The sequence below is a fragment of the Delphinapterus leucas genome, chromosome 9 (assembly GCF_059928025.1).
Source record: "Delphinapterus leucas isolate spDelLeu-1000000601 "Yukka" chromosome 9, BTC_Dleu_Yukka2, whole genome shotgun sequence".
Lineage (NCBI taxonomy): Eukaryota > Metazoa > Chordata > Mammalia > Artiodactyla > Monodontidae > Delphinapterus > Delphinapterus leucas.
This window is the reverse complement of record NC_143137.1, coordinates 80,565,266-80,582,485: the sequence shown is the minus strand read 5'-3', so window position 1 is coordinate 80,582,485 and position 17,220 is coordinate 80,565,266. Positions and strand designations below refer to the sequence as shown.

Here is a 17,220-nt window from a genome sequence, read left to right as displayed (position 1 = left end):
TGCGGGCTTCAGTAGCTGTGGCACTTGGGCTCTAGAGCGCAGGCTCAGTAGCTGTGGTGCACGGGCTTAGTTGCTCCGCAGCATGTGGGATCTTCCCCGACCAGGGCTCGAACCCGTGTCCCCTGCACTGCCAGGTGGATTCTTAACCACTGCGCCACCAGGGAAGTCCCACCACCACAACACCTCTTGATTATTTTTTTTAAACAGATTTTCCCAGTGTGCGTAAGCTCATTTATTTTACTGAGCCATTCCTCCTCTGATCCTCAAAATGAAACATCATTAATGTCTAACCATCCCTTTATATAGCCTGACAGAGGACAAACTCAACAGCTCGCTTCACTCTTTCCCCAATTATCCACACAAGTATGTGGGCAAATGTCAAAGGAACAACAGTCTAGGCCGTTTAACAATTTTGGTGAAAGTGTTGATAATGTATTACAGATTTATCTATGCATCAAAATCCCTCAACAATTTCCCTATAGAGAGAAAAATCTAGTAGTAAGAGATCCCCGACACAGTGAGTGAAGATTTAAGTGCACAGGACCCAAAACTGAGGTCTGGTCACAGGTAACCTGATGGAAAACAAACCAAAACTTTTTCTCCATTTGACTTGATGTTATGTACAAATAATAATAAACTATGGTGAATAGTAAGTTTGTCTGTGTCTGTCTGTGTGTGTGTGTGTGTGTGTGTGTAAGAAAGAGAAAGAGAAGAATTAGTAATTAAGTATTTGAATAAAAGAATTCAGGAATTATTTTTCAAAATTTGCCAGGAGACTACTGTAATAAATTTTTAATTACTCAAGAACTTCAGATAAACAGTAGGATTATCCCCAAATCTGAACCATTTTAAATGGACAACACCATTATTTTCCACTGCCATCATTACTAGTTTAAGTTGTTCTTCCATTTATGATATAGAATTTAAAATGTATGTGAATTTTTTTAATCCAGCAGAAGCATATGGTTAAAAAAAAAAAAAAACCAGCAGAAGCAAATGTTAAAATAACATTTAGCCAGAAATATCCCACATTCATATTCAAAGAGAACTTTAAATATTGCTTCATATATAACAGCCTGATTCTGTATTATTGAAATTAACTATAAAAGTGTGCCAGTTTGTTGAGGCCACAATGTCAATCTTTTCCTTGTTTATAATCTTGTTAGAATCTATATAAATGGCAAATTTTAAAGGAGCAGTGGAACTGAACTACCACAAATAAGATAAAGCCTATAAGAAAGAAAAACCTAAAAGTTTAGGTTTTACAAACAAAATTTTAAAACCTGTGCAAGTTCTATCCCTGAATCCTAAAACATGGTACGTCAAATGTTTAATTCTTAAAAATTTCAAAGTATCCCATAATTAAATGGCAGAAATAAAACTGCTTAGTATGCAAAGACCTTTTAATAAGAGCCCAACACTTCAAGTGCAATAGTCCCTTCCTCTTATTTGTTTTGCTTAACAGACTGCAAGCCTATCTTTAGAACCACGTTTCTGTTGTTACTCATCAATTATGTTAATAACTTGTCCAACAGGACCTGAACAGTTTCAATAGCTCATCTGATTCTCTTTAAAAAATTATTCTTAAATGCTGGTGTTATAAAAATATTCTGAATGAGATTTACTCCCCATAAACAGTTGTGGATTGGCAGAGAGCTTTCAGCATGCACCTTTGTCAACAACCTTACCTTACTCAGGTTCTTCTACCCTAGCAAAACACCTGAAGAAGTTTAAAAATAAATACGTGTGTACACATATATATACATAGAGAAAGACACAGACACATAAAATATTATCTATTAAATAGAATACTACAGTAAGATAAACTAGACAAATTATATAATGATGCAATGTTAACATATTTTGGACCCTCAAGGAAAAGGTGGTAAATACAATATTTTTCACAAAGTGCTATCAATTTCATCTCAATTAACACTGAAGTCAATCACTATTTTTCCTTAAACTCTGTAAACAATATGACACAATAATTTCCAGGTTTTGTGCACACAGAAGAAAACATGAACCATGTGTAAGCTACATGGTTGACTATCTCGGTGCAGTTCCAAGTTTATTGGAAAGCAACCATATGAAAGCTTAGGGAACAGTTGTGGTACTATGCATAAATAGTCCAGGAAAAGAAAGACTCGCTCACACAGTGTGACACAGTGCCTGATACATACCATATGCCTTAGGTAAGTGTGCAATAAATGTAACAGAACAGAGGTCATTCCCCATGGTAAGCAGCTTACATACTTTTTGAACTACTAGGATAGACATCTCTTTTATTACAAATGATGGAAGGCTGTCACTTTAATAACAATAAAATGTTACTCTGGGCTTCCCTGGTGGCGCAGTGGTTGGGAGTCCGCCTGCCGATGCGGGGGACGCGGGTTCGTGCCCCGGTCCGGGAAGATCCCACGTGCCGCGGAGCGGCTGGGCCCGTGAGCCATGGCCGCTGGGCCTGTGTGTCCGGAGCCTGTGCTCCGCAACGGGAGAGGCCACGACAGTGAGAAGCCCGTGTACCGCAAAAAAAAAAAAAAAAAAATGTTACTCTTCAGAAATACTGAAACAAATTCTGATTTTTTTTTCCAAACTTCTATCTAAGTATGCTCATATCAGAGTTGATTATGTCCACACATGGAAGACACTGAAAGAAATCAACAAACTGGACAATATGTCTAAAATATTTCACTTTAACCATTTCAATCCCCATTTTTTAGGTTATAAGTAGTTTGACGACACATATTAGGTACAAGATGTGAATTCAGAAGAACAGATTACTTTCTTGAATATTTGCATCTGTATTGAAAAATAAGAAGAAGAGAAATTTCTGTGCACGTGTTGAATATAGAAATACTCCAGAGAACACAATAATTTAAATAATACAGTTTGTTATGGGCATGTTTTTTGGTATTAGTTTTTAAATTCCTAAATGCATTGTCATTTCTTATGACTATATACTTCTAAATGTAAACAGTCAATTTGAATACATAATTTCCACGTGTTATTTATGTTTCTGCAAAACATCACCATGGGTAAACCCTAGAAGGAAGAGGATTTTATGATGTTATTTTTATCAATGTTGGAGAAGTACTGGAAAGGCGTCTACAAAGCAAGGTCTCTTTGAAGAAAGAGAGTGGTAAAGTTTTTACCTATTTTCAAAATGAACAACTTGCGATAGAATCTGATTTTATATGTATTTATTAAATTAAAATTAAATTGGTGAAAGCCATAGGAAAATAAAAAAGGCACATTTTATTTCCTTTTATAAACCATAAGCTTAGATTCTTGTACCTTCCCAAAAATGTTTTTTTAGACTGTATCCATTTCAGTCTGCCTAATGCTCATTCAAATGCCTATCCAAACAGCTACCCATATAACCATGTATAAACATTACTAAATTTAATATCATGTTACTACTTGTCTGGAAGAATATATCTACTGTTGCATATTTTAAATGTACACCTGTGGAATAATAAATGTTGTCATGTGGTTAAGCTGATGAAAACTAATCAAAGATCTGAGAAAAGGATTTATTAATGTTCATTGTTTTTAGGTATTATTTCACATTTAATACTGTATCTCATATTTTATCATAAGGCACATTTCCTTCTCTATGTTGTATGTGAATGAGAATAATTATATCACTTCTAACATATGAAAAAGATATCCATTCCAAAGTTATGACACAGAATTTATTTTCTGTAGACTTTATATGTAAATTTGTCTAATAATAGAAAAATATTTATATCCTAAGCAGTCAAACCCCAAAGTACTATTCTTTTATGAGATTTTATGCTTATTTCCTACAGATACCAGTAATTCTTACTAATATATTTATCCCATTATATAGTTTAAATATATTAAAATTCCCATATACCAAAGGGCTCACAGCCAATTATTCTGGACTGATTGGCATTTTGATACGACTGAGATAAAAGTTTAATATGAATAGTAGTTATAACTATGTGCTTTTTTTAAAAACTGGATTTGTAAATAGATTCTAAAATTAGGAGCAACCGATTTAAATTAACATTACAATACTGGCTACCATACTTATTATCCTGAGTTTTAAAATAGAAGTGTTTTCACATATGTGCCAAAAAATTATTTCTAAAGCAAGGGAGAATTCCCTTTAGAAAACTACATTTTAAACTATCAATATAACATGTGCATACTATAACATGAAAATGATGTACTTTCCACTCATATACAAACCAATATGCACTAGGTGGCTGCTACCAGATGGCATATTCACGTTTCACACCTTATTGAAACAATCACTGCCAAAAGAAAAACCTAACCTAGCAAAAGAATTGTATCAAAATTCCTTCCTTCGGAAAAAAAAAACCAGTTTTTTTAGTGTTACCTCTTAGAACAGTTTAACTACTATTTTAATTCAGAATATGCTACATGAGAATGTATGTTAAACCAGAGAAAATTAAAAAAAATATTTAGAATGGTATTTATGTTTTATTACAATACTACTTAACCCCTTAATATTATTGTGAACATTCTAAAAAACAAAAACAAAAACCTTTGTATTACTAATTCTAATTCAGGTCCCACTCCCATGAGTGCATAATGAATTTTATACTGTGTTGATGGCATATTCTTCCTCTTCTGATGATAAAAACTTCTTATATTACTTTTTCTGGAAAAAATAAAATGATCAAAAAACCAAAAGAATTTACTAATGATTTCCAGAGAAATGTATATATAGAAGCACAATAATTTGCCTTTAGTGACACTATAATCTTTGTACTGAGTTTTTAATGAACTTGGAATTTTTCCCAAAGATTTGAGATTTATCCTGATAAATTCTCTGCATCAACTCTTTTCTTGCAAGAAAAGTAAACAGCACCACATCTTAGTAAAATTAATGCTGTATTTTTTTTAATTTCATAAAGTTTACTCAGAAATACAACATGAAGTACAAATGTCAACTCTCATTTCTCCTTTCCTCAGGTTACTAACTTTTCAAAAAAATAAAGGTGCATAAGCCTTACAAAAACATTGCCAATATTTCCTAAAAGAGACTGACTTAGCTCTACAAAATCTTTTATTAAGCTCTTTTTTACAAAATAATTAGTGTTTCATATTATTTGAAAATATCTTAAATTTTCATTGTTAAAAAATAAATTTCAAATCATTTCAAAGAAAAGAAACTGTGGCTTCCTAAGTCCTATTTTTGCCCACTATTTATTTTCTTTCTTGTCTTTAGTGAATTTCTGACCATGAAAATTGAGCTATTTTAATTTTAGGAAAACATTTATTGCAGATGTCCTTCTTACAACAAGGATTCTTTTATTAATATTTTAGCATGGTCTGTTCAGGAATAAAAGGTTGTATTTTGTAGTATCTTAAAAAGTCATAGTTTTCCCCAATGGTGTGATGAAGCATTCCCTCCAAATGAGAGAAATATTGGTAAATTGTCAGTTAAAAATAACACTTCAAAAAAAAAAAAAAAAAAAAATAACACTTCAAAAATGTGTAACCTGAACACACTGACTGCTTTAAAGCATCACTTCTTTGACACAAAATGCAAGCGACTCACTTGAGTTCTAGCTTTACAGGCCAAGCTACAAAGAGACTAAAGAAACAAATATATAGAAGTGTAATTTCTTAATAAGAGTGAATAATTTTGAAGCATCTTCGGTGTAATTCTTACTCTTTTCATGTTTCAAAATATCCGCTTGGAACATCCTGCCAATTACAGGAAGATCTACAGATGGCATTTAGCCTCGTGCTTCATAACAAAAAGGATCTGCAATCATTTTTATGGAAGATTATCTAAAATGTACATGACTGTAAATCAATGACAAAAATATTAGACATTCCCCTTAGCCGGGTTAGAACGTGCATCCTTCAGATTCTTGCACTGACACCTAATGTAATAAATACTTTAAGCTGAACCTTAAATAATAGCTGCAGGATTTCAACTGGTAAAGATTCACGGTTAGTATCCACCACAAACTCCAGTATTCAGCACTCGGCCAACAAAGGACAGCAAATAATTCCCAATAGCAAAAATACCGGGAAGGCTACCTTGGGCTTTGTTTTTGTTATGTAAAATTCATTAAAGTGACTCATCCACTTCCGATTACCTACTCTTTGAGGCTTTAAAGTAGCTTCAAGAACCAAAAAAAAAAAAAAATGCTTTCCCAGAATGCCTGATAGGCTATTCCGCGCATTTAAAAATATGTGTATATTTATATGTGCCACTGACTTTGTCTTTTTTCCAGGCTAAAAGGGAATTATTATTTTTCATTCCCTTCCTGCCCTGTAACTATACAGCTACCTTCAAACACTCTATTTCCAGAACAGCAGCGAGGTTTTTTTAAGCTATTTTAGAAATGGTAAAAATAAGAGAAAATTGCAGGAGACTGGAAACACTCAGTCCCTCCCCCAAAGAATAGGTCCTGTTCATTCTAAGAGCAGGAACCGTGTGTCCTACGGCACTTAAATGTTTCAAATAGAGGGTGAGGGAGGTTGGGTGGCACGGTCCCGGTACCTGCGAGTCCCTGGGGTGGACAGCACCTCTACTGCGTGAAGCGAGCACTCCTCTCGTCAGGAAGGCTGTCGAGCGCGCCCAGTAATTTGGGATCCAAACGAGTTTGGATACCACAGCAATTAGTGAGCATCCCAGAGGCCAAGTGCGGGGAAAGTGCGGGAAAAGTCCACGCTACCCTGGCCAGCCTGCAATTACCTATGTGCAAAATACCCAACCCAAACACAACTTTTTATAGGACTGGGTTTGATGAGAGCGGGTATCTGGCTGTAAACTTTTCCCACAGTACACCTAAACTCTTTTAAGTCCGAGGAATCCTTTTAGAGATGGGCTGAGGCACCGCGAGTTGTTGGCGGACGTTCCCCAGAACAGCCCGGCCCCGCCGAGGCTCCCAAGACGCGGGCTCGGTGCGCATTCCGGCGGCGAGCAGCGCGCACCTCCCGCTCAGCCTCTCCAGAACGAAGTCCGGCTCACTGCCCACCCCCACGGGCAGAGAAGCCCCTCAACTCGGGAATGGAGCCCACGCCGGGCTTCCGCTGCACCCCTCGGCCCGCACTCCCCGCCCTGCCCGGGCACTTACGTGACGGCCGAAGGAAACGGCTCCTCAGATGAGGGGCCGATCAGCAAAGATTGGAAAAGTGTCAGAGTCAAGGCCAGCAGGCAGCCAGCAGCCATCTTCGCTATCGAAGATCAATCTCGCCTCCCTTCCCAGCCTGGGGAAGGACCGGTGCTGGAAACCACGGGAGAAGGAGCACGGTCAGCCCAGACCGCGGGCGTCTGAGGGCCGGCGCGCCCAGGGCCGGGACCCGGACGCGGGCTCGCGCCGGGGGCTGCAGGGGCGAAGCCCGGCGCGGGGGAAGGGGCGGCGGCGGGCGGACCCACTAGCGCGCGTCGGCTGCTCTGCGCCGCGGCTGCCTCGCCGCCGCCGCCATCAAGGGCGACTTTGGAAACAGACCTGGGCAAGCCCGCCGGCGCTCGCGCTCTCGCTCCCTCTCGGTTTCCTCCTTGATTTATTCCCGCGATTGCCGTAGAGAAGGCGGGGGCGGAGAAGGGGTGACGGCACTGGGGAGGGGTGGGGTGGCTGCAGGAATGGGGGAATGGCAGGCGGAGAGACTTGTGGCAGAGAGAGAGAGAGAGAGAGAGAGAGAAAGGCTCCGTCTGGCTTCTCTGGGCAAGTCGGAGGGAGGCGGCTGGGGGTGGGCAGCGGGAGGGCTGGGCGTCAGAGCAGTCGGGCGGAGACGGGCCGGAGCAGCCCTCCATACAAGGGAGACAGGAACTCCCAAAGTCGGCGCCGGCTTGCCCCAGCCGCCCGGCGCGCGGAGGCGGAGCGGAGCCGGCCCAGCGGGGCTCCCCGGGGACCGCCAGCCGCCCGCAGGGTATCCACAGGCTGCAGGGGCTCCGGCCGAGCACTTGGCTCGTGGCTTTGGGGGTTATTTTTGCCCAGGCAGGCAGCGTTCCCCCGGCCCTTCTCCCAGACGCAGAATCCACCGCCTGCCTAGGAATCATGGAGAAGTGATTTGACAACAAATGTAGGAGGGGTTTGTATTTGCATTTTAAAGCACCACTTTTGACTCCCTAATAGGTGGCACTGTTTATTTGCCCGGGAGTGCCAAAGGCTAGAGCCTCCGGCGTGGCTGAGTGCCAGTTGTGGCGGCGGCCCCACGCCCAGGTACCGCTTCCCTGGCAAGACAGAGCCTCGGGATCCGGGCTGAGGACAGTCAGAGAAGGACCTGATGCTGTAAAATCCTCCTTGCCCTGCCGTGGGGTAGGACAGGGGTGAAGGGACGAATTCTACACCCAGGGAGCATAGTGCCGTGACAAAGGCTTTGTAACTACCTCCAAAAAGTCCCGAATGCCCTGGTCTGGCCGGTGGGCTGCCCTGCCTTGACAGTGTTGCTACAGGATGAGTTCACCTTGTCCCGGTGAGGGCATTAAAAGGGTAAGCAACAGGAACAGGTGGCAATTTGCAAAATGCCCCTGAAATATGGAGGAGGAATTAAGAGAGGGAGAGAGAGCTAGAGAGTAGAAGTCTGCGGACCAGTTTCACCTCCATCCCCAGGAGAAGCAGTGGCAGGTGTGCCCGGGCCTTCTCGTAGGAAAAAAACAGAAGGGTCTTGGGTTAGGCCTCTTCTCCCGACCACACAGGCCTCCTTCAGGAAGGCGCTGCTGTACCGGGTGGAAAGGTTTCCTTGAACATCTTAAATTCTTAAGCCCCTTGTAGTAGTATATTAGAGCACTTTTGACACCATTCCTGATGAAAAAAAAAAAAAGACATCTTGCATATGCGTAAAAGGTGTCATTATGGGGAGGCCGTCAGATTTTTAATTAGCCTTTCTTTAGTTTCAGTAGAGCTTATGAAAACAGAAGGACACTTATTAATTCCTAATTGATTTTCCATCTCTCTAAAGGCAAGCTCCCCAAACAGGGAAGACTGATAGTACTTACTAGCAACGTTTTAAAAGGTGATGCGATTTTATGATTCTTGACCCAGTGATTTTTCCTTCCCCCTTACCTCTCTTTTTTGTGTGTGTGTGCCTTATTTGTTTTCTTTAAATTCTCTACATCTCTATCTTGCTCTCTCTTTCTTCTCACTCTGAGTGGCCTCATAAAAGGCACCCCACCGTGACTTGAGTAGCATATGAGAGATGAAGTGGGATGGAATGAGATTGAGAATTTGAGCTCAGATGGATATTTTAAATAACTGAAGGTAGCTTTCCACTCCAAAATTAGAGAACTAAATAGTCAAGTCCAACTTTTTTTTTTTAAAAAATGATTCAAAAGCAGATTTTCTTCCCCAGCATGGGGATTAGGAATGGCAGAATTAGATGCCCATTACTGTCTACATGATATGTTGGTATCATAATAGCCACGCTGCAGAAAAATATTATATTCTGTCAATTATTTCAATAATGACTTCAGACTTCCTACTAAGGTACACCATTTCCAATTTTATATGTTTAAGAGAAAGAGCTTAAGGAATAAGAGAATGTAATAAAGTTCTAGAGAAGGTAAGACAGGCTTCATTATTAACTTTGTTGGCCTTTGAGCCAAATCGCAATTTCTTTGGATCACTCTGATGAAGCACTGTGTTCTCTAATATCTGAAGCTGTTGAAGAAAGATATTGCTTCTGCAGTTCTTTCTGAAGGGGCTGGTTGTCAACTATAAGCCTAAATCATTGCTTAATGCTCTGTTTTGAAGTTTGCCTTTAATTGCGTTTTATCAAGCTAAAGCTTTTCTTAATGAGGATATTCAAAATGTGGCTTTGTTTCCAGTGTATGAAAGGTAAACCAAGACCATTTTCACAACATAGCATTATGTGTCTACTGGATTAACCATAGCCTTCCATAATGCACTGTTTCTGTTCAGTTATTTTGGAAAATTCCATGAAAATCAGATCCTATCCCATTAATTTTAATAAAATTTTATTAAGTCACCAAAATTTGCCATTCAAGATAAAATGTTTATAAATCATAAAGATTGATGACAAAGCTGGAATTACGGGCTGTGAGCAAGAAGTGAAAAATCAGTATCTACTATTCATTTAAGAGGAAATATTCTGATAAAGATTAGTTAAGAGTTACAGATGTTTGTATTTAATCATTTCTTTAATAAAGTTTAAAGATCTCATGCAGAGCACCGACTTTTACTTATGACATATTTATGATGTGTAACTTTTGTCTATCAATTTCTATTATATGTAAATATTTAATTTGTTCATATACATTTCATTTTTATTAATTAAAAATGAACTAAGAAAAATATGAACATAATAGCCACAAAATGTTCCCTATTACTCCCTTTTTGTTTTAGGTTATACTATGTATATTGGCAGCATAAAATTCTATTGAAATTTCTGTTGTATTTTTCTGTAAGTATGTATGTATAAGAATACATACATTTTTGTATGTATGTATAAGCATGCTTTTTATTATTTATTTTTCAGTACATCAAATTAATTTCTTCAATATTTTGGATTAAAGAATAGGACAAAGAAACTCTAAAAATGGCCTCTCTTTCTTTTTTTCTTTTTTTTTCCTCTCATGTACAAACACAGACACAGACACTAGAATGGAAAGTAATTCTCCTTGGCTAGAAAAGTTTTAAAGGAAATGATGAATTTTCTAGCTTTTTAGCATATCTTAAGAAAAGTAAAGGTAAAACTGTGACAACAAACCTTATTTTTTTATATGCAAATAGAGTAAATGACCTGTCTCTGAGATAAATGTATACTGAAGAGCCACAATCAGAAATACTTGTGATTTGAGGCCCTGTCATGCTTCTGCACACACACAGATGTGTGCCGAAGAAGGTCAAAGTTAAAGACAAATGGACAGAAAGCTTCAGTTATCTGTGTCCTTGGGGAATATTTTCAGGACATGGGAATACGAAAGAGAGCAACTCAGAAGCTTCAATTCCCAGGAGAATTGTTAAGAAAGTGTGTAGTGGTTTTTAAGTCAGCATTCACATTCAGTACTTTTATACTAAATCAGCACGTTGAGGCCATGATAGAAAACAACACAGAAAAGACACTATCTTAGATAACAAATATGGTCAAATATTTCCTAAAAACAAGACAAATATTTAGAAGACATTTTTGCTTGGCCTGAATAATACAGCTATTGACAGATACCGCATTAAGCTTTTGAGGAAAGAAATGCCTTTTCTAAATGGACACAAAGTAACACAAAAAAGTATTTATTGGAAGTTTATCATTTGCCCTTCAGAGTCTTGTACTGGCAAACTTATGCTAACTTAAGTATGTAGAGAAATTAGCTCTTATGTTTAAAATACCATATCTGCAACAAGCAGTAGTTTTTATGCTATTCTATTTTTCAATCTCTGCTAATCATAGTATGTTTCATTCATTTTTCTTTTATTTTTGCTCTTCCTCTCCTCCCTCAGCCATTAAACTCAAGCATATCTCAGAAAAAATCAGCACCTACAGTATGACTTTCCATTAAAAACAAACAAAAAAACTCTATTAGACTCTAAAATCTAAAGATCCTTCTCCATAAACAGATGTGGAGTTTTGTTGTTGCTGTTTGAATTGTAAGTTATAGAACAAAGTATATGGAATTCATTTCCTTAGACCTACACTGACGCAGGGAAGTAGAGAATTCAGTTATTTAAGTATTCACTAGCAACAAAAATGCAATGGGAAGTAGTTAATAAGAGACAGACAGCAACATTTGAAATAACAAAAACTAATAACTGTTGGCACTCTTTTCAGTTGTTTTTTGTTTTTTAATTTCAGGGATGCAGATATCTATGAGAGAAAAAGGAAAAGATCATTTTTTGATATGATTCTCCTGAGGCTAGGTTTTTAATATGCTTTACACACAATAAAACACCATTATAACCTAGCATATTTCTATAAGCATTTGGATATGTTAGGAATTAAATTCACCTTCGGTACAGATACATATAATTAATTAATTAGATGAGTGTCCATTGAAGCACCACAAAAGGGTGTTCCTAGGAATTTCTCCTTCTGCAGTAATGAGCATGGGAGAGAAAATAAAAGAGCAATCATTTGATTTTGGAGCCACATATTTTAGACTTAGGTGATTAAAATGCCTACTGTTATTACAAAGAAGACATGACGATCTGGTCAGTAAACTTATAGTTAAAATCCCATATTCCACTAACAGATGACAATGATACAATCTCTTTTTTACTCATCTATAACAAATGGGAGATAAAAACTTCTAATTTTTGTATCTGGAAACACTGGAAAATCAATAGAGCAAACATTTTTATATAATAACAGCATTTTCTTCAAGATATATAAGGTGGTGGGATATAATTTCCAAGGGTTCCTGATAATTTGGGGAAGAAATACTGTAATGCCTAATTGGCTGAAGGATATTGTCATATGCTATCAAATATTCTATTGTTTTTTTCATAATTGAATCAGTAATATTTCAACATTTTATACCTTTAAAACTAAGAACAGAGATTTGAACAATACTAAAGATAGCTTGCATTGTGTACAATTTCAATTTATATAAATTGATTTTTCTCTTTCTTATTCAAATTCCTTAAACTTTACTATAAGGTAACTTGTTCTTTACGAATATGATGCTCTTAATGTCCAAGCTACCTAGAAGAAAAGAATTGATTTCATAAATTTGCCAACCTAGGTGACGATAGTCCAAAGTAAAACGGTGAACTGAATCCTGAGTTTCAAGCTGAGCCTATTTATTACCTGGATGTTACTGCCAGTCTTTCTGTTACATAGAGATCAATCTGTCTTTTGCCAAGATGTCATTCATCTTGTGGATAGAATTTATACTTGTCAGGATACTTGCAGATTAATTTGCCTGAGTTTAAACCAACTGCATAACTTTAAAATATCAAATGAATAACTTCAAAATGAAGATCTTTGTCTTTATAATATTCTAGTAACATTTCATAATCTAGCTGCCATTGATAATGATATAATTTATTTAATTACATCACTCAAGTGGTTAGTAGTCATTATTTGTAATAAGAAGAAGCATGTTTTTTGTTGGGAGGACTGTGTATATTCACACATCTCTGTCTCTTTCTCTGTTAGTACCTGAAAATTCTTTATATGCAAGACCTGATGTTTCTCAGAATATTATGAGAGTACTTTTGGATTTCCTATATATTGGACTGACTATACATTTCCTTTAAACTTTTTTTTTTCTCAAAATGTGTAACACTTTTCCCTTTCAACAACAACAAAATACTTATCAAAGATGAACTGTCATCATAAACTTAGTTACAACTCGGTGACAAAACTTCAATTCAAGTCTTAACAAATGTCCATGATTCATCAGTGTCCAGGAACAGAGCCCAGTTCTGCTGTTCTTTCCTCTTTTCTTCCCCAAGTCAACCAACCAGCCCCACTCCACCCCTTCTCCACCCCTTCTTTTTATCTTTTTCTTCCCTCACATACAATAGTTGACTGCCTTTAAAACAATACCACAAGAGGGACTCTTTTTTTCTTTCTTTCTTTAAAGTAATAAGGAGAAAAGGAAGTGAAAAAATCAGGGAATGCAAAGAGAAATTATCCATAAAAAAGAAAATGGAAACATGAAGGAAGAACAATGCGAAGCAAAGAATGAGTTTGTTCCTGTAACACAGATGAACACAATACAAATGAGAAAGAGGTAGAACAGAGCCAGAAACATGAAGGCCAAAACTGGGAATGAAACTAGTAGCATATGTGAGGCAAAAGAGTCGGGCAGATCACTGATTTCAATATTTAATCACCTAAAATTTTATTGCTAAACAAATATGATACATAATCTTCAATACCTCCCTATTTACAGAAAACATGAATAATTTTTCAAGATTCTTTCTCTAGCCAGGTTATGTGATGCTAATGTTTAACCACTTTTTTAAATAAAAAATATAAATGATATTAAAGCATTATACAAGGTACAACTACTGTATATGTTTACAAATTCCCTATGCATTTGATAGGGACAGAAAATATCATCACTTGACATGTAGGATTTTTATATGAAGTCTAGTAAAAAAAATAATCCATTTCACATGGAACATTGATTTGTATGTAACAAATACTTTTATAGTAAATCACTTTGGAACGTTAATGAGCCTACATTCCTTCCATATTCAACTTCCAGAACCACTTCTTTCTCCCAATACCCTTTTTTTCCCCCCAGAAAAATTCATGAATAAGAATGTGTAAATGAGATTAGGAGGAAAGGTCAACAGTGACTTAACTGCTTCAATGCCTTTGTTCTCACCCTAAAAACTGTTCACATTTAGATAATATTCAGGAAGCCTAAGTGTCGAATGTCCAAGGTTTCATCCCAGGTCTTACATTAATTTGTTCTTAATTAGTGAGAAAACTTCAACTCATCAACCTCTATGACCTCCATCAAATACTCAAATTCTTGACCCCAGATGTTTGGCTGACTCTTAAAATCATTAGAAACTCCTCCGTAACTACACAGAAGTATGATCACATGCAGTGGTGTACTAGAAATGGCACAGACCTACCTAACTACAAAACCAAATATTGTAGTTCAGAGATGTAGGCCAAACATATTTGCTTTTCTGAGCCTCGCTTTTCAATTTTTAAGTATTGGAATAATCCTGTGAGGATTAAAGGATACAGCATAGTTCCTTCATGCGTCCTTAGTCACACCCAAAGTCAGGGATGCTACAAGACAACAGGTCAAACACTTAGCCATGCAAGGTGGAAAAACTTCTCCATCTCTATGGACTTAAGAGTTGAAAAAAACTCTAGTTATAACAAGTCATTTTAAAGAAAACTAAACAATTACATGTAAGAACAATTGACTGGCAGGTAGTATACACTTAATGACTTGTATGGTACACACATGCTCGAAGGAAGTACCGTTATTTTTCTCATTCTGCAATTTGTATGTGTGCATGCCTTAAAATGTACATAATATATTAGTATACTAATGATCAATAAAGATAGAGACTATTGAATTAGGAAAAAAAGCATGTAATAAAGAAAAAATTGTCTCAGAATAAAACCATTTTCAAGGCTCAATTTAGGTAGGCAAATTTGACTGGGAAAAAATAGATGCTGGAAATATATGATAGGGTTTTTTTTTTCCCAATTTGTTATTTTTAACAGCTTTATTGATATACAATTCACAAATCATATAATTCACCCATTTAAAGGGTATGTTCCAATGCCTTTTAGTATTATAGAAAGATTTTCACTACCGTTTCTATTTTTAAAAATCAATCATTACGTATTGAAACTAGGAGAGTACTTGATGAGACCTGCAAGTATTAGCTATGCAGACGTAACAAATATTAATTCAACTTAACATTAATGTTAAACAAATTTTAATGACCCTGATACTTAAATTATACAAATTACTGATGACTAGGGTATTTCCAAACATAAAACCTTAGCCTATATTCTCCACATAATCCACCTCAAGCAACTAATCACTATAAATTTTTATATTTAAAGTTATATGAAAAAAATAATCATTTGGAGCTCACTCTGATAGATTCATATAAAAACATATAAAAATTATAATTCAGGGGCTTCCCTGGTGGCACAGTGGTTGAGAGTCCGCCTGCCGATGCAGGGGATATGGGTTCGTGCCCCAGTCCGGGAAGATCCCACAAGCCGCAGAGCTGCTGGGCCTGTGAGCCATGGCCGCTGGGCCTGCGCGTCCGGAGCCTGTGCTCTGCAACGGGAGAGGCCACAACAGCGAGAGGCCCGCGTACCGCATAAAAAAAAAAAAATTATAATTCAGATTGTCATATGCACCTACTTCTTCATTTGTATCATTGAAGTGTATGCTCTGGAGTTTATTTTGTGTTGCCATCTTTACAACGAGAATAGTATTTATGATACTGAAGGATATGAGGCTAAAAATGGCATTTGCATTCATGAGATGCATCAACTCTGCTTCAACATTTAAACACTGGCTAGAGCTATTTATTGCTTCATGTACTGTTCTTCCATATACAGCAATGTCTCAGTAGGACACCTTCATAGTTCTGATTTTTGAGCCTTTCAATGGAGATGAGAAAGACAGAAACATTTTATAGAGATGAAATATTCTCACCTTGATCAAGTATATAAGAAGCTTTAAAAACTGAATATGAAAGTACCAGAAAAATTAGATCAATAAAATCCATAACTAAATGCATTTTATTTTGATAACCTCTGTTAGATCCTCAAATGTAGCATATGTGGAGTATTTGTCATTTTATTCCTCAGTGAAATATTAAGACAACAAACTGAATTGAGCACATTGTCTTAGAAGTGTTTTTAAAAACTTAAGTAAAAACACTTTCTGAACACCATAATAGTAATAGTAATCCAAAAATACAGTTAATCCCCAAATTATAAACATGTGTTCCAAGCAATTGTTTTTATATCAGCCTGTGTTTATAAGGCTGCATTTTCTCATAGAGAGAACATGTAGATTTTAGTTGGCAACCTGAGTATGCATTCAGGTTTCTACTTAGCTTCAAATGCTGTGTATAGAATTACCATTTCTAGTCATAAAGTCTAACAGACTTCAAATAACATTTAAATAAATAACCTTGGAAGTACCAATTGATGAATGTGGATTTATGGTCATCACTTAATCTCATTAATAGCATTAAGAGTAATTTATTATACTCCATTAAGAAAAAAAGACACATCTTCTCTTTCACACATGTTGCATATATGCAGGAGTACATAACAGAACTCTAAAAACTCACCAAATTGTTTGATGCAAACTAGAAATTTAGCCGTGTCTTTATTAATTTGTTCACGTGTTTATTCTTTCAGCCAGTAATCTATTCACTTGTCATTAGAACTTGCTAAGAGCTAAATATTCTGATAGGAATCATGATAAATCATGTATTTATCATATATAAATCATAAATTTATATATGTTTCTATTCACCACCCAGAAGTTGGGTGAAATGTGTGTGTTTGTATGTTATATGTAAATGTTTAGATGAGACACCCACTTATTTTCTAGTCTTAGGATGCATGATATCCTTTGTTACTAAAAAAAAAGTTTCAGAACTTGAAATTTATATCCAGAATACCAGGTCAAACACCCTTGTAAATCACACCACAGGTGGGAATGTAAATAAGGCAGCTGCTTCGGAAAAAGTGAAGCAGAGTTACCATATGACCCAGCAATTCCACTCCCAGGTATTTACCCAACAGAGATGAAAACTTAAGTGTACACAAAAACATGTACATGAA

General features: G+C 36.8%; 1 protein-coding gene across 1 annotated transcript in view; it reads right to left on the bottom strand.

Moving 5' to 3' along the window:
- CACNA2D1 (calcium voltage-gated channel auxiliary subunit alpha2delta 1) overlaps positions 1-7,620 on the bottom strand; it is a 514,071-nt gene extending 506,451 nt beyond the window's left edge. Inside the window, exon 1 of the mRNA XM_022554402.3 lies at positions 7,092-7,620. Coding sequence (XP_022410110.1) covers positions 7,092-7,186 — 95 coding nt within the window. The 5' untranslated portion in view covers positions 7,187-7,620. The remainder of the gene's footprint in view (positions 1-7,091) is intronic.
- Positions 7,621-17,220: the final 9,600 nt, after the last annotated feature.